The sequence below is a fragment of the Triticum aestivum genome, chromosome 6D (assembly GCF_018294505.1).
Source record: "Triticum aestivum cultivar Chinese Spring chromosome 6D, IWGSC CS RefSeq v2.1, whole genome shotgun sequence".
In the NCBI taxonomy this organism is placed as follows: Eukaryota; Viridiplantae; Streptophyta; class Magnoliopsida; order Poales; family Poaceae; genus Triticum; species Triticum aestivum.
The window spans coordinates 70,558,638-70,582,212 of NC_057811.1; the positions used below are offsets into that span (position 1 = coordinate 70,558,638).

The following is a 23,575-nucleotide window of genomic DNA, read 5'->3' on the forward strand; positions in this document are numbered from 1 at the left end:
CGGAACGAGTAAAGAGACTTGCCAGTAACGAGATTGAACTAGGTATCGAGATACCGACGATCGAATCTCGGGCAAGTAACATACCGATGACAAAGGGAACAACGTATGTTGTTATGCGGTCTGACCGATAAAGATCTTCGTAGAGTATGTGGGAGCCAATATGGGCATCCAGGTCCCGCTATTGGTTATTGACCGGAGAGGTGTCTCGGTCATGTCTACATAGTTCTCGAACCCGAAGGGTCCGCACGCTTAACGTTACGATGATAGTTTTATTGAGTTTTGATGTACCTAAGGAGTTCGGAGTCCCGGATGAGATCAGGGACATGACGAGGAGTCTCGAAATGGCCGAGACGTAAAGATCGATATATTGGACGACTATATTCGGACTTCGGAAAGGTTCCGAGTGATTCGGGTATTTTTCGGAGTACCGGAGAGTTACGGGAATTCGTATTGGGCCTTAATGGGCCATACGGGAAAGGAGGGAAAGACCTCAAAGGGTGGCCGCACCCCTCCCCATGGGCTAGTCCGAATTGGACTAGGGAGGGGGGCGCCCCCTTCCTTCTTTCTCCTTCCCCCTTCCCTTCTCCTACTCCCACAAGGAAAGGAGGAGTCCTACTCCCGGTGGGAGTAGGACTCCCCCTTGGGCGCGCCACCTCCCCTTGGCCGGCCCTCTTCCCCTTGCTCCTTTATATACGGGGGCAGGGGGCACCCCAGAGACACACTTGATATACGATATTTTAGCCGTGTGCGGTGCCCCCTCCACCATATTACACCTCGATAATACCGTTGCGGAGCTTAGGCGAAGCCCTGCGTCGGTGGAACATCATCATCGTCACCACGCCGTCGTGCTGACGAAACTCTCCCTCAACACTCGGCTGGATCGGAGTTCGAGGGACGTCATCGAGCTGAACGTGTGTAGAACTCGGAGGTGCCGTGCGTTCGGTATTTGATCGGTCGGATCGTGAAGACGTACGACTACATCAACCGCGTTGTGATAACGCTTCCGCTGTCGGTCTACGAGGGTACGTGGACAACACTCTCCCCTCTCGTTGCTATGCATCACCATGATCTTGCGTGTGCGTAGGAAATTTTTGAAATTACTACGTTCCCCAACATAAAGATCTTCGTAGAATATGTAGGAGCCAATATGAGCATCCAGGTTACGCTATTGGTTATTGACCGGAGATGTGTCTCGGTCATGTCTACATAGTTCTCGAACCCGTAGGGTCCGCACGCTTAACGTTCGGTGACGATCGGTATTATGAGTTTATGTGTTTTGATGTACCAAAGGTAGTTCGGAGTCCCGGATATGATCACGGACATGACGAGGAGTCTCAAAATGGTCGAGACATAAAGATCGATATATTGGATGACTATGTTTTGACTTCGGAAGGGTTCCGGGTAAGTTCGGACAAATACCGGAGTACCGAGGGGTTACCGGAACCCCCCGGGGAGTGTAATGGGCCTATTGGGCCTTAGTGGAGAAGAGGAGGGGCGGCCAGGGCAGGCCGCACGCCCCCTCCCCCTCTAGTCCGAATTGGACAAGGAGGGGGGCGCCCCCCTTTTTCCTTCCCCCTCTCTCCTCCTTCCTTCCCTCCTACTCCTACTCTTGGAAGGGGGGGGGGGGAATCCTACTCCCGGTGGGAGTAGGACTCCTCCAGGGCGCGCATAGGAGGGCCGGCCCTCCCCCCTCCTCCACTCCTTTATATACGGGGGAGGGGGCACCCCATAGACACAGAAGTTGATCAGTTGATCTTTTAGCCGTGTGCGGTGCCCCCCTCCACCATAATCCACCTCGATCATATCGTAGCGGTGCTTAGGCGAAGCCCTGCGTCGGTAGCTTCATCAACACCGTCATCACGCCCTCGTGCTGACGGAACTCTCCCTCGAAGCTCTACTGGATCGTGAGTTCGTGGGACGTCACCGAGCTGAACGTGTGCAGATCGCGGAGGTGCCGTACGTTCGGTACTAGGATCGGTCGATCGTGAAGACGTACGACTACATCAACCACGTTGTCATAACGCTTCCACTTACGGTCTACGAGGGTACGTGGACGACACTCTCCCCTCTCGTTGCTATGCATCACCATGATCTTGCGTGTGCGTAGGAATTTTTGTGAAATTATTACGTTCCCCAACAGCCAAAAGATGCAAAGTTAATAATGATAGTGCAACTTATTTGTGGCACTGCCGTTTAGGTCATATTGGTGTAAAGCGCATGAAGAAACTCCATGCCGATGGACTTTTGGAATCACTTGATTATGAATCATTTGATGCTTGCGAACCATGCCTCATGGGCAAGATGACTAAGACTCCGTTCTCCAGAACAATGGAGCAAGCCACTGACTTATTGGAAATAAGTCATACCGATGTATGCGGTCCAATGAGTGTTGAGGCTCACGGCGGGTATCATTGTTTTCTGACCTTCACAGATGATCTGAGCAGATATGTGTATATCTACTTGATGAAACACAAGTCTGAAACACTTGAAAAGTTCAAAGATTTTCAGAGTGAAGTAGAGAATCATCGTAACAAGAAAATAAAGTTTCTACGATCTGATCGTAGAGGCAAATATTTGAGTTACGAGTTTGGCCTTCAATTAAAACAATGTGGAATAGTTTCACAAACTCATGCCACCTGGAACACCACAGCATAATGGTGTATCCGAACGTCATAACCGTACTTTATTGGATATAGTGCAATCTATGATGTCTCTTACCGATTTACCACTATCGTTTTGGGGTTATGCATTAGAGACAACTGCATTCACGTTAAATAGGGCACCATCTAAATCCATTGAGGCGACACCTTATGAACTGTGGTTTGGCAAGAAACCCAAGTTGTCATTTCTTAAAGTTTGAGGCAGCGATGCTTATGTGAAAAAGCTTCAACCTGATAAGCTCGAACTCAAATTGGAGAAATGTATCTTCATAGGATACCCAAAAGAGACTGTTGGGTACACCTTCTATCACAAATCCGAAGGCAAGATCTTTGTTGCTAAGAATGGATCCTTTCTGGAGAAGGAGTTTCTCTCGAAAGAAGTGAGTGGGAGGAAGGTAGAACTTGATGAGGTAATTGTACCTTCTCCCGAATTGGATAGTATTTCTTCACTGAAATCAGTTCAAGTGACGCTTACACCAATTAGTGAGGAAGTTAATGATGATGATCATGAAGCTTCGGATCAAGTTACTACCAAACCTCGTAGGTCAACCAGAGTACGTTCCGCACCAGAGTGGTACGGTAATCCTATTCTGGAGTTCATGTTACTTGACCATGATGAACCGACGAACTATGAGGAAGCGATGATGAGCCCAGATTCCGCGAAATGGCTTGAGGCCATGAAATATGAGATGGGATCCATGTATGAGAACAAAGTATGTACTTTGGTTGACTTGCCCGATGATCGGCAAGCCACAGAAAAACAATGGATCTTCAAGAGGAAGACGGACGCTGATAGTAGTGTTACTATCTACAAAGCTAGACTTGTCGAAAAGGGTTTTTGACAAAGTTCAAGGTGTTGACTACGATGAGATTTTCTCACTCGTAGCGATGCTTAAGTCTGTCCGAATCATGTTAGCAAATTGCCACATTTTATGAAATCTGGCAAATGGATGTCAAAACTACATTCCTTAATGGATTTCTTAAAGAAGAGTTGTATATGATGCAACCAGAAGGTTTTGTCGATCCTAAAGGTGCTAACAAAATGTGCAAGCTCCAGCAATCCATCCATGGACTGGTGCAAAGCATCTCAGAGTTGAAATATACGCTTTGATTATAGTTTTATACAGACTTGCGATGAAGCCTGTATTTACAAGAAAGTGAGTGGGACCACTACAGCCTTTCTGATAAGTATATGTGAATGACATATTGTTGATCGGAAATGATGTAGAATTTTCTGGAAAGCATAAAGGAGTGTTTGAAAGGAGTTTTTCAAAGAAAGACCTTGGTGAAGCTGCTTACATATTGAGCATCAAGATCTACAGAGATAGATCAAGACACTTGATAAGTTTTTTCAATGAGTACATACCTTGACAAGTTTTTGAAGTAAGTTCAAAATGGAACAGTCAAAGGAGTTCTTGCCTGTGTTGCAAGGTGTGAAGTTGAGTAAGACTCAAAGCCCGACCACAGCAGAAGATAGAGAGATAATGAAAGTCATTCCCTATGCCTCAGCCATAGGTTCTATAAAGTATGCCATGCTATGTACCAGACCTATTGTATACCCTGCCCTGAGTTTGGCAAGGGAGTACAATAGTGATCCAGGAGTGGATCACTCGACAACGGTCAAAATTATCCTTAGTGGAATAAGGAAATGTTTCTCGGTTATGGAGGTAACAAAGAGTTCATCGTAAAGAGTTACGTCGATGCAAGCTTTGACACCGATCTGGATGACTCTAAGTCTCGATCTAGATACATATTGAAAGTGGGAGCAATTAGCTAGAGTAGCTCCGTGCAGAGTATTGTAGATATAGAAATTTGCAAAAATACATACGGATCTGAATGTTGCAGACCCATAGACTAAAATTCCTCTCACAGGCAAAACATGATCATACCTTATTACTCTTGGGTGTTAATCACATAGCAATGTGAATTAGATTATTGACTCTAGTAAACCTTTTGAGTATTGGTCACATGACGATGTGAACTATGGGTGTTAATCACATGGTGATGTGAACTATTGGTGTTAAATCACATGGCGATGTGAACTAGATTATTGACTCTAGTGCAAGTGGGAGACTGAAGGAAATATGCCCTAGAGGCAATATAAAGTTGTTATTTATATTTCCTTATATCATGATAAATGTTTATTATTCATGCTAGAATTGTATTAATCGGAAACTTAGTACATGTGTGAATACATAGACAAACAGAGTGTCACTAGTATGCCTCTACTTGACTAGCTCGTTGAATCAAAGATGGTTAAGTTTCCTAGCCATAGACATGAGTTGTCATTTGATTAACGGTATCACATCATTAGAGAATGATGTGATTGACTTGACCCATTCCGTTAGCTTAGCATTTGATCATTTAGTATATTGCTATTGCTTTCTTCATGACTTATACATGTTCCTATGACTATGAGATTATGCAACTCCCGAATACCGGAGGAACACTTTGTGTGCTACCAAACGTCACAACATAACTGGGTGATTATAAAGGTGCTCTACAGGTGTCTCCGATGGTATTTGTTGAGTTGGCATAGATCGAGATTAGGATTTGTCACTCCGATTGTCGGAGAGGTATCTATGGGCCCTCTCGGTAATGCACATCACTATAAGCCTTGCAAGCAATGTGACTAATGAGTTAGTTGCGGGATGATGCAGTACGGAACGAGTAAAGAGACTTGACAGTAACGAGATTGAACTAGGTATTGAGATACCGACGATCGAATCTCGGGCAAGTAACATACCGATGACAAAGGGAACAACGTATGTTGTTATGCGGTTTGACCGATAAAGATCTTCGTAGAATATGTAGGAGCCAATATGAACATCCAGGTTCCGCTATTGATTATTGACCGGAGACGTGTCTCGATCATGTCTACATAGTTCTCGAACCCGTAGGGTCCTCACGCTTAACGTTCGGTGACGATCGTATTATGAGTTTATGTGTTTTGATGTACCAAAGATAGTTTGGCGTCCCGGATGTGATCACGGAGATGACGGGGAGTCTCGAAATGGCCGAGACATAAAGATTGATATATTGGAAGACTATATTCGGACACCAGAAGTGTTCCGGGGATCATCGGATAATTATTGGAGTGCCTGGGGGTTATCGGAACCCCCGGGGAACTAATGGGCCAACATGGGCCTTGTGTGAGAGAGAGAGGAGGGGGACTTAGGGCTGGCCGCGCCTCCCCCCTTGGGAGTCCGAATTGGACAAGGAAGGGGGGGGGGGGCGCCCCTCTTTCCCTCCCTCTCTCCCTCTCTTTCCTTCCCCCTTCCCCCTTCCTAGTTGGACTAGGAAAGGGGGAGTCCTACTCCTACTAGGAGGAGGACTCCCCCCTCTCCTTGGCGCGCCCTAGGCCGGCCGGCCTCCCCCTTGCTCCTTTATATATGGGGGCAGGGGGGCACCCTAGAACACGCAAGTTGATTGTTTCCAGCCGTGTGCGGTGCCCCCTCCACCATAATCCACCTCGGTCATATCGTCGTAGTGCTTAGGCGAAGCCTTGCGCCGGTAGCTTCATCATCACCGTCATCATGCCGTCGTGCTGACGAAGCTCTCCCTCGACACTTTGCTGGATCGTGAGTTCGTGGGACGTCACCGAGCCGAACGTGTGCAGATCGTGGAGGTGCCGTACTTTCGGTACTAGGATCGGTCGATCGTGAAGACGTACGACTACATCAACCGCGTTTCATAACACTTCCGCTTACGGTCTACAAGGGTACGTGCAGAGGCGGACCACGAAAAAAATTTAAGGTGGGGCGAAGTCTCACTAATTTTTTTTTTGATGCGAATCAAAGGAGTCAATACACACTAACAATGCACACTACAAATGAATAACCAAATACAATGAAAATGTAGACATGTTTCAATAGAAAAACAACCTAAAACATACCGATAATGAAGCGTATAATGGCGTCTAGAAGACCCAGACAATGGCAGTGCCCTACCATCCTTCTGAAGATCTTCCTAATTTTAGCAAGAGCAATACTTTTGAAGATCTATCACTCAATGTAACACATCTTCCTTAATTTTACCAAGCGGACATGATAAATATACCTCTTCCTCCTCTTTCCTTTGCATTTGCTGGTCCTTTCCTCTTCTTTTCCATCTTATGGAGAGAAGTCACAGAACTGCGCCGGTTGGGCATCTTATTAGCTTGTACGTATAATCATCTAAAAACAAAAACGTGTGCATACACTAGCATGAATGAAAAATATAATTGTATAAACAAAGTGGCAGTGGCTGCAAATAGTTCAGAGCAGAGGAGTGATTCAGAGTTTCGGACCCTAGGAGATTACCAGGAAAATCCCCAACTGCCGTCGCCCGCTGGAGCCGCCGCTTGCTGCTGCCGCTCGAGCTTGCTGCCGCCGCCCTCTAAGCCCCCAGCCAGCCGCCGCCGCCGTCCGGCCGTCGGCTGCCCCGTCGTCGGTCGCCTGCGGCCCTCCTCGTCCTCACGACCTGGCCAGCCGCCGCCGTGCTAGCTGCTTAGGGTTGCGTCGTGGCTGGGCGTCGTGTCTCGTGTGCGTGGGCGCTGGATCGATCTGGACCGGTTGTTACTGGCCCAAGTGCCCAACAGCTGGATGCGTCGCGTCGGCCCATCAGACCAGGCTAGGTGCGGTCGAACGAGTCAAGCAATTCATTCAAGTACCAATCGATAAATGCATATGTATATAATTTTTTTTGCCCAGAAGTAAGGTATGGCGGCTGCCATACCCTGCCCACTGGAGAGGTCCGCCAGTGGGTACGTGGACAACACTCTCCCCTCTCGTTGCTATGCATCACCATGATCTTGCGTGTGCGTAGGAATTTTTTTAAAACTACTGCGTTCCCCAACAATTTTTATGTTCTTTGAGGTATTTTGTACTTCTGATAAATTTTTATAATAGATCCAGGTCCTTTTTGATGAAAAAGAAAATTGTACACAAATTCCTTTTTTTTACTCTTCTCTTGAGGAACTCATTTTTTTTCTTCTCTTGAGAGGACTCGGGCCCTATTATTCCGTGGTGTGTTTAAGGTGGGTTTGGGCCCGGTCCAACCGCAACACCGACCCGCGAAAACGCCGCCTGGTTCGCACGCACACGCTCGTCGCGCCGGCGCGCCTCCGCCGCGCTGCGACCTACTGGCGGCGGCTGCTCCGCCCGCCGCCCTCGGCCACGCGCCACCGATGTGGAAGCGCCTCCTGGAGACGACCAAGAAGGTGTCCGCCGCCGCGCCCGAGCTCGCAACCCGGAAGCGCCCCTCCACCAGCCGCAGCCCCGCGGTCTCCCCGGCCACCGCGGTCTCCCGCGCCTCCCTCCTCCGCCTCAAGCAGGCCGCCGCCTCCAAGAAGACCACCTTGCCCTCCTCCCTCCCCCACGCGCTCGCCAACGGTAACCGACTCCACCCCCCACCCTCGCTCGCCATTTGCTCCCCACTCACTCGTCTCCCTTCTCTTGCTCAGACGGGGAGGAGGAGGACAACTCCCGTGACTTCACCAAGGAGATCCTATCCATATTGAACGGTATTCTTATGCAGTCTCTGCTTCAACTGTCACCACACCCAAACCCCCAAATGCAGCTCTTTCAGTAGCTGTGGAACTGTATCTGCAACTGCGACTTATCTGATTAATGTTCAGGTCCTGATGATGCGGAAGAGTCCGGTGCCACGGAGGCGCTGCCGGAGGAGTCCGAAGACGACGTGGACGCCATTGGCAACAAGATACTGGATATGGAGTGGTTTGCAGGGTCGCAGCCGAGTAGCGCAATGATGCACTTGCGGAAGGAGGTGGTGAGGGAGAAGAAGAAGCGCTACATCTTCAAGAACACGGAGAGCCACCGCTTCACGAGGCTGATGCGGATGTGCGCCGACAAGCTTGGCACCGAGTCTGCGCTCGAGTTCTTCGGGAGGCTGGGGAGGGATACCGGTCCCAAGGAGTTCAATGCATTGATTAGGGTTTGCTTGGAAAAGGCAAGGGCCTGCGGGGACGTTGACTCAGCAGTGGAACATATTTTTCGGGCATATCGGCTTTTTGAGATGATGAAAGATAGGGGGTTTCAGATCGAGGAAGACAGTTACGGGCCATTTCTCTTGTACCTGGTGGATGTGGAGTTGTTGGAGGAATTTGAGATGTTCAGTGCATTTTTTAGGGATGCGAATCCACGGTCCTGCTCCAGGATACCTTATTATGAGATGTTGCTCTTGATTCGAGCTCAAGATGAAGAAAGCATTCGAGAACTTTGTCGCTCTGTCGAAGACTGCAGTGAGGAAGCTGATTATTGCATAGCAGGTAATGGCCCAAAATCACAATCAAAACCTTCTATTTGGGTATTCATCATAATGAGACAGTGTTGTTTCATCTTACACAGTTTGTAAACTTACATACCATACCCCCTATAGTACCTTAATCAATGCATTGTTTTACAGAAAGCTATATGCTGGCCTTTGCTGAAAGCAACAGAAAGATGGATTTTGTCACGTTCTTGGAATTACTTGACCCAACAAAAGTTTTAGGGTCGAAGTACATATCCAGTATATTCAAGTATATGGGTAGGCTCAAACTGGAGAACCATGCTGAGAAACTTCTTCAGAAGATGACATCAAAAGGTGATAAACTGTATGCACATTTTTCCAAATCTAATCAAAGTATTTTGATGGCTATAAGATGAACATTCAACTAATTTTATTGAAAAATCTTTGCATTGTAATATTTTCTTCATAGTTGAAGGATACAGTGCATTTTCTAGTTTCTGTTTCTGCACTATGCTCATCTCTTATCTGTTAATTTTGTTTATTTTCTGTTTCAGAATACTCCGATGTAAAAGTTTCATCCTTAATTTTTGACTATGCTGCAAATATACCGAGTATAGAGGTGAGTAATTATTTATGGTAACTGCTGGTAATACATATAGCTTCTAATATACAATGGACTGTTTGCCTAGTGTTCTTCAATCTTGTGCTAAATATATTTACATAATACTTGTGCAACTTATGACATTGCAATAATTACTAAATAAAACAAACCCCGTGCGATATATGTACATAATACTTATGCAACTTATGACATTACAATAATCACTAATTTACTACAAAATCATAACTTCATAACTCAAGAAAGCACATATGGTATTGCTGCTACCTTTTTTATTATGGATTTATCAGGGATTCACTGCCCCGAAGAACATGAGTAGCGAAAAACCCAAATGCTATTCTTCGGAGTGGCAAAATAGAAATTCCTTTTTAGTTATGTGTAGTGGAGTAGGCTGTACTTCCATGATGCACGCTACATGCCTGCAGAAGTGCAGAGCATTGGATGTAATTACTCTTAGTAGTATATATATTTTTTGTGTAATTCAAAAGATCAGTCAACTAAACTTATTTTTAGTAGGAAAGATGAATCAATTTTCAACTGGCATCGCTATCAGAACCATATTTTTTTAACGATCCTTGTTGACATGGTGTTTGATATCATGGAAGCAATCACATGTTTATTTATCTTTTATCTATATACCATGTCGGTCATGACTGGTTATCATTTTTTTACCGGAAATGATTGCTTAACATTACTATTTATTGCAAAATTCCTTTGGCTGCCCCATTTTCCTAATATAAGCAGGAAAACATTACTACCTGAGCGAATGCAGCTACTTATCATGTTAACAAAGCCATTTCAGCTAAGCTTCATCGATATAACATCTGTTGGTAATGTATTTTCATGAAGGCTGAAGATGTTATATCAGCGTTTAATAAATGGCAAGAGAAGTTTAAGGTAGCACCGTCTGTTGGTGCATATGACAGGATCATCTCTTTTTGCTGCAGTTCATCGAAGGTATTGGCCAAAATCACTCACTGCTCTATTATAAATCTATTATATTGTTAAAATAAGAGGCAAACCAGCCACCATGCTTTTCCACATAGTCTAAATAATCCGCTCTGTTAATTATATTGAGGATATAAATTATGACGACTGAAATTCAAACTACATCTGTAAATCCGAAGCAAGTCGATTTGTATGGCCAGAGAACAATCCAACCCGTACTGCATGTGGTGATTTCATAGCCAATGTCATCAATCAACAAGCTCAATTGCTTCGTACATGCTGGGTTTGGATACCAAACCAAATTAGGCAAGCATCATGTGGCCGTCTGACCGGCTCGGTGATGTATCAACAAATCTGTGGTACTAGAAATAACAACCTTTTGGTTTTGTTAAAAGTCGTTTGTGATTTTTCTTATGTCTAAGTAGACTGTACTGAGCCATCGGATGACTTTACATTAAGATTCACGCTGGATGAGGGAAAATATTTTATCACACCACTAGCACCATCGACTTAGGCATAAGAAAATCTTGGCCAACTTGGATGTAAACATACCCATTTTTATTAGATAGAGAGTGGGTGTTTATTGCAACGTTTATATTTAGGGTAGATATAAGCATGTTGATCTATTTAAGTTTGTGCCGCTGTCTCCTTAGGCAATGTTTGGTGCTTCTGTCGACTTCAGAAAACATTTTCTTAAGTAGCTAGACATGAAGTGTTGTATAACTGATGCATGCACTAAGCAACATTGGCACTTTACTACTTGTGCCACATCAAGAGCATTTAGATTTTGTGATTCTTGATTTGTCAATGCAATCTCTGTAACTGAGCTGTTTGCGTATTTTGTTTGCAGATCAGCTTAGCTCTTGATGTGGCTGAGTGCCTTTGTAAATCCAATCCCAGTGTGCCGATTGAATTGCTCAATCCAATAATAAATGCCTGTGAGCAAGGCTATGAGCTTCACATGGTAAGTCGTTCTATATGTAGGTGTGGCATGCTCGAGTGTGTTCCTTGTGTTCAAATTAAGTACCAGGGTATGTCTTATAGGTTACATGAATTTACCATTTTTAAGTGCACTGCTCTGTTGTGCATGACTGCATATACTTGTAATAACAAGCATATACACCTATTAGAACAACAATTTTCTAGTATAAACACAGTGTACCTATTAAAATACTGTTCCTCCCTTACCATTGTTGCAGGATGACTAGCTAATGCTCTTAATCAACTGTTGTGCCACATTTGTTCAAGATGTTGAGGCATAAATTTATTATTAAGAACATTGTTCAACCATGGATGATCAACTCTTGGTAGTCTGACTGAGTGTCTGTCTGACTGGTAGCATTATCTATTTTAACCATTATTTAGTTATTCTCAAGTGACATCGGTGCTTATTTTGCAGGCTCGTCCGTTATATAATTTGATGAGTCTCTACAAGTTGAAATTGAAACCCGAAACTTTCAGGAGCATGATAAGTCTATGTGTAAAAATGAAAGATGTAAGTCAGGATGGGGATCACCTGCTATTCCTAGACATCAGTTATAGTATGACACTGTTGTTCATTGATCTTTTCTCCTTCCAGTTTGAAGGTGCTTACACTATACTCACAGATGCAGAAGAATCTGGGGAGACGTCCACCGTAAGCCTGTATAATGTTATTATGGCTGGATATTTTAGAGAGGTGAATTCCTGTTTGCCATGCCTTCATTTTGTTCTCGCATACCTATTGCTGACATTGACCCGTAAGCCTCTATAATGTTTTTATGGCTGGATATTTTATAGAGGTAAAAATTCCTGTTTGCCATTCCTTCATTTTGTTTATCTCACATGCCTGACGCTGACAGTGACCCACTGTTGATTATCGTCATCATACTTCTTCAACCTGCTTAGCTAGTACAAATACAATACATAACGCATATGAGATGTCCCATACTGGAGTTGTTTGTTGACCGTATGGCAAAACCGCCACTCAAGTACACAAAGATGCATAAAGTTGCAAAGTCTACTAACGTAACATGACATTCTGTAGCGTATAATGTACACTCTCCATTTCAACATGTTTATGCCTTCACAACATTTTCCCCATAACTTCTAACTTGGTATATTGTTCTGCAGAAAAATCACAATGGAGCACAAATGGTCATGTCGCAAATGCAGATTGCTGGAGTAAAACCAGACTCTGAAACATTCAGTTATTTGATCTCAAACTGTGATTGTGAGGAGAAAATATCAAAGGTTTGCCATGTACCTGATCATTTGCTGTTGGCACCGTTCCTGTATCCTGGTTCAAATAGAAGTTCTACTGCTCCATGCGCGTACTGTCAATTACCACCTCCTTTGATTACCCATTCGTTCCTGGTGACATCACCTACATTATACCACATCGATAAATTCCTCATCACACAGCATTCGGATCCTGCTCTATGACCTATAATGTTCCTTCAAGTTTCGATGTTACAAATCCATTGCTATTCATTGGTCCCGCTGACATAACTTCTGGCTATTGAATTGTTGACAGTACCTGGATGAACTAAGGCGAGATGGACTTCAAATGACCAAGCATGCGTATATGGCACTAATTAACGCATATTCAAGACTTGGGAATTTTGACATGGCCAAACAGGTAAATTATGATCGCTGATTAGAATTTCCACCCATTTTTCTGCACCTTCAGTCTTTCACGTTCCAATTCTTCTTGCACATGATACACTGCATCTCTTAGTTAGATACTCCCTCCGTTCCGATTTACTCGTCGTGGTTTTAGTTGAAATTTGAACTAAAACCACGACGAGTAAATCAGAACGGAGGGAGTATATGTTAATGGTTATTACTGCTAAATTCTAATGTAAGCAACTAAGGAAAATATTTTGTTCGATGTGCTTACAACCATTCTTGTTTCATTAGGTTGCCCTGGATAAGGAAATACCACCTAAGTGCCTCAGTGAAGTAACAAGCGCGCTTGTAGGAGCGCTTGCATCGAATGGGAAGGTATCAGATGGACTTGAATTGTTTGACGAAATCAAGCAATCCGGAGGCTACCTTGAACCAAAGGCTGCAATAGCCCTGATTGTAAGTAAATCTGCGACACTTTCCCTGTCAAAACTTGAGATGAGTGGTGCCTGCATGCTTCCATTCTCTTTTGCTCTTATTTCCATTGCTTATAGTATTGTATTTGCTTCTGCAGGAGCATACTCAAACAGAAGACCAGCTAGATAGACTGTATCAACTTCTGGAGGAGGTGAACGAGCCAGGCATGTGGTTTGATGGGTGCGGCAGAGTGCTTCAATACTGTGTTCAGCACAATCACCTCGAGTATGCTAATTGATGCTCCTATTTAAGCAACTGAATTTCTACTGCTATTTAGTTAACTTTCCACTCACTATCTCCGCAAAAATAAATTCACTTACTATTTATTTGATACATTTGCCAGTGCCGCTGTTGATTTACTTAAGCAACTGAAGGAGACAAATGAAATGAGTACATACATGATTGTTGATCAGGTATTTATCCGACCTTTCTTAAAGGGGCACCTGATGATCTTCTGATTTCCCTTAGTTTGATCAAAAGTGTGTATATTTCATCTTATAATTGAAGTGACCTCTTTTGGAATTGCACACACCATCTTTAATTTACTGAAGAGTTTTTGCATGATAATAGTTGATCTAGGGGATATCGATAGATTACGGCTTCCAGATGCAATAGTTGTTCATTGCTTTGCAACTTCTCTATCTTGTTTAACCCACTACACTTTTACTAGGGATTATATTCAGTAGTAGATTCGTTTTATTTGGTTGAGCAGCGTTGAGCTATGTTTTTCCATTGCATATCTTTTGTTCTCTATGTGTTGAAAATGGAACCTTTTGTTATGTTGCCGGATATGTGTTTGATTTTTATGTTATATACTCACCTTTTCCTATTGGGTTATGTTTTTTTTCCTGTAGGGCTTAATGTTTGATGTCATCTCACTTGTTTATTTTCTGCTGATTAGTTCAGAGATTCATTTCAGAGTAACTAGCGTGACATTTTGAATAACCAAACCTTGATTTAATTATCTATTAAATTGCTTAACTGTATTTGTTGCTGGTAGAAATACGTGTGAATAAAGGTTGTAATTGTTTCGAAAAACCTTTTTCTTCATGAACCAAAACCTTTTGAGATTTATCTCTCGTTTTAACTTTACTTTTTGTTTACTTGTATGAACTGATCTGAAGGTGTTCTGCCAAATATGGGAAATGGAGCCTGTAAATTTGGATGTTGGAATGGAGCTTCTCCGTGCTGTCAAAGAGCTCGGGCTAAATGTTTCTCGGACAAGCCTTGATTTTCTTCTCAGCGCATGTGTAAAGGCAAAGGATTCACAACGTGCCCAGCAGATCTGGGAAGAATATGAATCCTCTGGCCTTCCACACAACGTGTTGACTTCCTTGAGGTTGGTTTCTTTACCTGGGAGGGACATAAGTTGAGAATTCATTATACTGTAGAATGGTGGCTTGATTTTCCTCAGGGAGCTGGGCAAGCTCCATTTAGGCAATGTGATATCATGATCAGTGGCTCGCTTTGACACCTTGTCCAATTTCTTCTCGTGGGATATCCATTTCAAACACGACATTTTTGTATGCAGGATGTACCAGGCTCTTGTTTCGTCTGCCCAGAGGTCGACATCTAAGAAGTCTGCCGAGTGGTCGGCAGCAAAGAAGTTCTACAAAACAATACCAAAGGAGGATCCTCATGTGTGCTGCATACTAGATTCTTGCAAAATAACATATAACAGGAAGCGCGGTAAACGTAAAGCTGCCACTAAGCCCAGTCCAGGAAAACAAGAGGTATAAGGGATGCACCACTCTGCCACTTCTGTTACAATGAAATACTAGAATGAAAATGGAGCCCCAATTGCTCCCTTCATTATCCACTATCATTCTTTACTGATAAAACCGTCTGCCATTTCTTCTAATTGTTTGGCTGGTCACTCACGAACCTGGTAGAAACATGGATTACATTTACATTTAGAGAAACTTCATGTGACTCGGTTGAAAGGCGAAATCCGTCTCAAATTGAAGCCAAACAGACAAAAGACTGGCCACCCACATAATAGGCTTTTCTGAGCACGTCCTATCGTCTGGCACCCAGAATTACCTGCACCACTTGGAGGAGCTACAGTTTCTAGCCTGAAACTTGGTATCCTCACTGGGAGCCATTGCCAAAAGATCATGAGACCACTGCCACATTTTGAGCCGCTTTGCTGTGACCACTTACCACCACTCCTGCACTGTGTGCCCCACTTGTCTTAATGGCCAACGTGTGACCACAACAAGGGGTTGTTCACAGTGAAACAATCACCGCCCCCACAGCCTCACCAACCAGAGAAAAAGATTTGATGATCGGTTTGGATTTGGGGAGTAGGGGGCTGGGTGGAACACGCACAGTTAGGAGTGCAAGGCAGAGAGGTCACTGTGTCAAATTACCGATATCAAGCAACGACAGTGCATTCCTACGCATAACATAAGGTTTAAAAGCATAAAAGCTGTGGGCATCACAATTTGAACTCTGGTTTTCATTCGCCTTCTTACCTGCTGGCCGGGGCCTCCTGTAGGATTACAAAGGTTAATTATTTGCTGATTTCATTCTATGCAACTGCAAGAGGACACATGCATCTGGTTTCAAAAACGTGCATAGAAGTTTGGATAAACTCAAAATCAAAAAGTGGAAGAACACAAACCTTGCAAATTTCCTTTTTTCTTTTCCTTTCCCCTTTCCTTTCCATACCTTGTATGGTTCCTGACGGGAACCTAACATGGCAATGTTTAAGAAAATTGTACGCTGGCCCTAGAGAAAGCAAGAAAGGAAGACCCCCACATACACCAGATAAGATGAATGGTCCAGACAAATGCAATGCTTGTGGTGTTCCAAGCCATGCTTTATGTTTGGTACAGGCACGCACTGCCTATCGAAGATATGCAATGCCCTGGGAGTTTAGATATGCTGAAAATGAGAGGCTGGTTTTATGTTCCCAACCGGAAACGATAATTAAGGAATCAAGAAGCTCAGATGCAGGGCGGTTTGTCATATACCACCCTAGTCATACTCGGTCTCCATAAATAGGATTATTGCTCCTAGTCGTGTTTTATTTGCACTCTCTTTTCCGCCCCGTTTTTGCATTCTTAAAGGTTGCCGAACAATGGATACATGCAGAACAAAACAGGTTGTAATGTTGTTAAGCAGTCCTATGAGCCCAGTTCTGTATAATCTGAAGCTTGGTTATGATTTGTAACCAGCTGGTAATGAATCTAAGCAATTCCGCGCTGCTTGCTGGAATAGAGTTGCTCTATAGTGTTGCACATCGTAGTCAGTTATTTGAGATTGGTGTATTTTAGCTGTACACGATGAAGTCGCAAACTTAGTGGGTACACTGCTACAAGTACCTTTGACGTTGCGACATGCCCTACATCCAACCGAGAAAAGAAGGGAACAGGGGGGGGGGGGGGGGGGGGGGGGAGAGGTAAGTAAAAGGGAGAAACCACTTGGGATGGCAGTATATGTTAGGTGCAAAACCAGGAGCTAGCCAGGATTCAAGCATGCAGGCCACTGACTAACTAACTAACCACCAGCACGCTGCGATCTTGCTTGTCAGATTGCAATGTGCCATGCCATGCCACTTCACTCACAAAGGCGCACAAACCTCTTTACCCCCCTTGAATCCCATCTCATCTCATCTCATATATGGTCTGGTGTATGTGTGTATGGTATGGTATGGTTGGAGAAGGGGGCCGGGATTTCTTCTTTTGCCATGATCCCAACTTGCGCCGCGCAGGTGTATCGCCCACAAACACACATCTTCCAAGTTGGCGATCATATTAGGGGGCCTGGATCATCAAACAGGGGGCCTGGGAGAATGGTTTTGGAGACAAGCTTGAGTCGGTCCCCGCCCTCTCTACCGGTTTTCCTTTCGCTCTTTGTTGAATTTTCTCGTACTTTCAAGACCTTTTCTATTGGCTTTCAGACCCAGCGTAGATGAACATGAACCATATGCTGTACGAACCGTTTTGGCTGAACTCATGGGAAAAACCTGCGAAATGCATGTGTTCCAAACAAACCGTGAGTCGGTCTTCGTCGCCCGGCTTTGGGGCACTTTGGTGCAGGGTTCAATGGATCATCACAACGCAATAAGATTACCGTGATCCATGTGCATAGTGTTTAACTATAGATCAGCAGGGAGGGTTCCATTTCATTTGGGTGCGGTGTAGGCCCATATATCCAGCAATCCATCCATGCATGCATGCATGCACTGGTAATGCTGCTCAAGGGGCATGCATGCACAGCAGGTGTCATGTCCTTTGGGAGCATGCATGCACAACCACAGCCTCACACACACAGCCACAGCTAAGCTTGCAGCAGGGGCTCCTAGCTTTCCTCTGCCGTGCTTTTCATCGCTGTGCAATTATGCCTTGGGTACTAAGAAAGAGGCACAGATTGGTTAGCGGACACATCAACCGCTGTTGACACATGCTGTTTGGCTGGGCTTACCTTAGCCTCCTCACGTTGGTTGTGTGTCCTAGCTAGTGGTGTCACCTCGCCTGCGCTGAATTGCTCCTGTGGTCACAGCACATATCAGGATAGCGAGATGTATCCATCACCAGGCACACCTTCCAAAGCATGGGAGATACCAGATCCCCTAGATCTCTGCTTCCTGCCCACGTTAGGGTTCTAGGCGGGTCGACAAGATGCACCTCGGAGGAGCTTGATGGTTGATGGTGATGTGCGCTTGCTCTGAATTTGTGAATGAGTGGTTAGAAGAGAAATGGCTTTTACTCTTATGTTCCTTCGAGAAACCGTGCGATGTACAGGGAATTATGTTGCGAACAATAGGATATAGATCTGGTTATGTCGTTTAACCCCGACCCATTTCTGGTTCCCCCAGAAGTTGAGGATGCTAACCGAATGGTTGATGGAGATGTGCACCTGCTCTCAATTTGTGAAGCTGCAGTTCGAAAGAAAAAAAAAACAATGCATGTCCCTAGATTGACAAAATTTAGCCTTAAACCATCTCACTCCTTGTTGATTGCTGATTGTTGACAACAGAAATTTTGGTTCCAGAGTTAAAAGGTCGGTGCTAGGGGAAAGGGAGACCGCGCCGACAATTCTCGTTGTTTACCATGATATCCGGAAGAATGCTGCGGTGTCATGTATGCCAATTCTCCACCTGCCTTTCGTCACCACGAAAATACAAGTGAATCTTGATATTTTCATTTTCCTGTTGAAAAGGAAAGAAAGAAAGAAAGAGAAAAGCGACTATATGTAGATGGGAACTTTGGCTGCCACTCTTCGCCATGCCCCCGTAAGAGCGATGTGGCGCCTTATATGCCAAAATAATCTGCTTTTCGGCACCACAAGATATGAGTGATTTTCAACATATATTTCATTGATATGTTTCTACCTCCCAGCTGTAAAGAAGATGAAAAAAAGAGGAAAAAGCAAGTATACCCTCCTTCCAAAAATCATACAGCCATTTAGCCTCCTTCGAGAAACCATGTGATGTACGAGGATCGAAGTTGCGAACTATAGGAGATATATCTAGCTACACAGTTTAACCCCATGCCATTTCTGGTTCCCCCAAATGCTGAGGATGCTAACATGGTGTTCGATCGATCTTGTATAACCCTAGGTTGACAAAATTTGTCCTTAAACCATCTCACTCCTTGTTGATTCCTGATTGTTGACACCAAAGGCTTGGTTCTAGAGTTAAAAGTCAGTGCTTGGGGAAAGGGAGACCGCGCCAACAATGCTTGTTGTTTACCATGACATGGCCGGATCCGGAAGAATGCCGTGGCTTCATGTATTCCAATTATCGACCTGCCTTTCGGCGTCACAAAAAATACAAGTGAATCTAGATATTTTCATTTTCCTGTTGTCGAGGGAAAAGGAAAGAAAGAGAAAAGCGAGTATCAAGACGGGGACTTTGGCTGTCGTTCTTCGCCATGCCCGTGAAAGAGCGATGTGGTGCCTTATATGCCAAAATTTGATGCACTTTTTGGCACAAGATATGTGTGATTCTCAACATATATTTTCATTGATATGTTTCTACCTGCCAGTTGTAATAAAGAGGACAAAAAAGAAAAAGAAAAAAAGGGACTATATCCAGACGTCGATGGCGTTTGTCGTTCTTTCAAGGAGAGATTTTTGTAGAAAAACCCGTGTCGTTTTGTACGCTTTAGACCCGCTTTTCGGCACCACAAGATATGTCATATGTGTTTGTGTGTGTGTGTGTGAATCTCGATAAGTATTCCGCTGATCTATTCTTATTATCTCGTTGTAAAGAGGAAGAGAAAAGAGAAAAGTGAGCGAGTGAATATATATCATGAGAGAGTGTGGTGTGGGTTGGGTGCATCATCCGGCTGGGTCGTTATCGCCCATGTTGTCGACCAGGAAGGTGGTCCGGCCAAGGTCGGCCTTGCTTGGGTGCATGGTCCGCCGCAGTCCAGCCACCCACGTTCAACGTACGTAACCAACTATTTTGTCCCGTATAACTTCGGTCCTGCAGTGCGATCCAACCCGAAAATACGATCTGCGCCGTATATCGTACATGCACTTATGAGAATGTAATAAAGCTTGAGGTGCCCCTGTCTTAAATATTTATTTTCTTGGCGAAATGAGAGGCTGCTCAGCTTGGTGTCAAGTCAGGTGTACTGCCTTTTTGATATTTGATAAAACATACTCCCTTATAGTGATCTAAACGCTCTTATATTTCTCTACAGAGGGAGTATTATTTTGATCTCTGCCTGTGTAGGCATTTGAAGAATTTATTTATGACACAGAAAGACCAGAAACTATATATGCCGGCAGGTGTTGAGTTCAAAACTCATAATAGGTTGACCATCTGAAGTTCGAAACTCACATGCACTAATTCCCAACAACATGTAATTTTCTAGCTGTCATGGTTTCCTTTTGGGTTTTTGTACTTTTACTTGGTCTAATCTAAGAACCAATAAGAAAGTACGTATCACCGATTCGCAAAAAATAAAAGTAAGAAAGTATTCACCTCTTTCGAACTATAAGATGTTTTTGATATTTTAATATGGACTACATACGAACTGGAATAAGTAAACAAACGCATTAAAATCCGTCTATGAACATTTGATTCGGAAAAATAAATAAAACATCTTATAATTCAGAAAGGAGGGACTAGTTCTTATAGAGGGAGGGTACGTGGGGTTGGGTTTTACCTTGCTTTACTCTAGCCTTTGGGTTAATGTAAGACTGGGCCAAAGGGTTCGTGGCAGACAGTTTTGTATGACCGCACGAGGGCTCTCGTGCCACGGAGCTCGCATCGCATGCATGCATCTCAAGTCTACCGCTCGATCGATGCATCATCACGTGCAAACTAGGTACGTCGGCGCAAAAGACGACCCCAGCCGCGCCGTGCATGCAGGACACGCGTAACGTTTCTCTTTTAGTTGTCCTTCTGCAGATTTAAACCAAGCATATATAATTCGTGTGTCCCTGCAAGGGCATCCTTCTTTCTCTATTTCTTTCTGCAAAGCTGTTTGGCTTTCACAAACTGACCACACAACGATAGACCCTACATGTATTGCGTTGCATTAGTCGTCTGTACCATAGTACTGGTATTATGCTAGACCCTACAAACTGACCACACAACGCTAGACCCTAAATGTAGGAAATGAGCACAACAATTCTTGGGGTACCTATCATTTTTCCTGTGTATTTTTGGAGAAAATTACATCTAGTCAAAGTTCTTTTTTCTTCGGCGGACTGACGGAAGGCAATTTTTAGGTTGGCAACTATCATCATTTTTTTTTTCGCGAATGAACTACCATCATATTATGAGCTATTTGCTATTTGCTATTTTCTAATTTCTACATTTTGATTTCCTCCAAGCGGGTCCATGGCTCCCGGCTCTACGGAGCCGATAGGCTTTTCGTAAATGAAGAAATGTATTTTGAAGTTTAATAAACTTCTTATTTTTGTCACAGCCTCACAGGTACGTTCATGTAGATGTATGTAGGAAGCATCTACATGTAGACGTGGGATTTTGTCTTTCTTTTATAATAAGATTTTCGAGATTTTTTATTTAGAAAAATTGAAATTTCCGCACTCCATGGAGCCCATGAGCTGAAAGACATATCGACGTTTCTATTACTTGAAAAACAACTTTTCATCCCAACAAGGGCAAATGAGATTTTTGTTTTTGGTTTGACGATTAGTAAGCCTTGAGACGTCGATCCAGTGCATCATCTCACCTCCCCATCACCCACCCACAACATCTGGCTCGAACACATTTCGATGTCCCGGCCACCTTCTGTGGTCTACCAGTTACATGCATGCGTGGTGGTGTACGTTTTTTTATATATCACGTGGTGATGTACGTTTTTGTGTAAGACAGAACACGACGAACCCTGGCCTGTGTAGTGCAAGCTCAATATGGCATGCATTGCCAGTACGAAGACAAGGTTGGCGGTGCACGACGGATGAACCGTACTTTTAGATCGTAACGTGAAATTTTTGACTACGGTCCCGCCGAAAAACACATGGTAAAATCTGCGTCCGATCCACAATTTTGCTGGGCTCCTGGGGTGAAACGGACTGACGGTCGACAGCGCACTGAATGTCGAACGTACATGCTGCCAGCTGCATGCAGCTACGCAAGGTGGCGGTACATGATACACGCTTTTGGCTATCGGATCTCCTCTCCAACATGGCGGCATGGAGGCTGCACTGTACTGAATCTCTTCTCTGGTGAACCAGCAGCCATGGCCCGGGAAAAAGCGGCACCGTCGATCGGTGGCTGCATCCAGCCTTTTCTGCCCTTTTTTTCTCAGTTTCATCGCACTGAGGTTTACCATTTTATTTTACGACGAAAAGAGGAGCAAGAAAGGAAAAGGGGAAAAGAGTTATCTCTGGATCCCCATGCACGCGGGGGCCAGTGTCAGCGTCTGCCAGGGGCGCTTAATTTGCTTGCTTTCGGTTTATCGTATGCACTTTCTGCGCCTCTGAGATTAATCTCAGCAAATGGGTTATCTGGATCTTTGGTGAGAGTCTTGGTCAATTTTGTTATTCCATTCGGTGAGAAGATTTGAGGCTTTTGAGCCCCATGCATATGTGAGCACGTAGCGTCCCATTCAAGGGGAGGGGCGTGCATGATTGATCGTGATCGATGTGAAATATGTTTGCCTTGGAGTTGCATGCATGTTGATTGCTGTAGGGCCATGAAAGACATCAACAGCTGTGGAGCACATGATATCTTCTACGGTCAATAATTCTTATGATAAAAACTTGGCTTTTTTTGTTAGATATAATGGCAGAGGGAACTTCTAGCTCGACCTATGTACAAGACGCTGCCGCAAAATCCGAGAGTTTGACGAGCTACGCAAATAGCAAGAATGCTAGTACCTTTTTTTCAGTAAAAATAAAAAAAAGAAAGAACAAACAGATGCGTTATGATTTGTGAAGGAACTTGCCGAAAACCCCAAGGAGAGTTCCACTCTGACTACTAGCTACTTCCTCCATCCACGAATAAGTGTGCATATAGAAATTTTAGGACATACTATAGAGTGGAGTACTCGCTTCGTCCCTAAATATATGTCTATAAACCGAGTAAAAAATGAATGCTTTTTAAATTGATTTAATTCCATTTTAACCCTAAAAATTCACCACATTGATAGGAATTACCACTTTTTGACAAAATCCTCAAATTATACCCCCTTTTCACATTTGTGCCATATTTAACACTCCCCCCTCCCCCCCTCACACACACAACTTACCCTCAATTTGGTGCTTATTTGGCAAGAAACTTAGGTGGCTTTTTATTATATGTTTTTTAACGTGAACCGGTTTAACACCAGCCCATGTCCGCACCAAACTAGGTTGAGCCGCCGCCCCCCATGGTCTCGCAACACCAGGTCACCGTTAAAAGTGCAATCATGCCTTTAATTATATTTTGATGTTGATGACAATATACATATATGGGACTAATCATGTTTGTCAAGTATATCTCATGTTTTAGTCCCCGAGGATTGATGTGTGGATCGTGACTACTTAAGTGTATAATGCTCAAGAACGGAGAAACAAGACAAATAGCTTACCCTTTTTCGGTTTGTTCTTGAGTATAGGG

The 23,575-nt window shown here is 44.0% G+C and overlaps 1 protein-coding gene across 1 annotated transcript; it reads left to right on the forward strand.

The window, feature by feature from the left end:
- Positions 1-7,683: 7,683 nt before the first annotated feature.
- On the forward strand, positions 7,684-16,764 carry LOC123143600 (pentatricopeptide repeat-containing protein At4g04790, mitochondrial). The gene is made up of 16 exons (XM_044562539.1): positions 7,684-8,032; positions 8,104-8,163; positions 8,278-8,928; positions 9,066-9,245; positions 9,446-9,510; positions 10,360-10,467; positions 11,309-11,422; positions 11,858-11,953; positions 12,038-12,136; positions 12,571-12,690; positions 12,974-13,078; positions 13,360-13,524; positions 13,640-13,767; positions 13,886-13,955; positions 14,667-14,881; positions 15,074-16,764. The coding sequence occupies exons 1-16, from the start codon at positions 7,828-7,830 to the stop codon at positions 15,279-15,281; spliced, it is 2,589 nt and encodes an 862-aa protein (XP_044418474.1). The 5' UTR covers positions 7,684-7,827; the 3' UTR covers positions 15,282-16,764.
- The last annotated feature ends 6,811 nt before the right edge of the window (positions 16,765-23,575 follow it).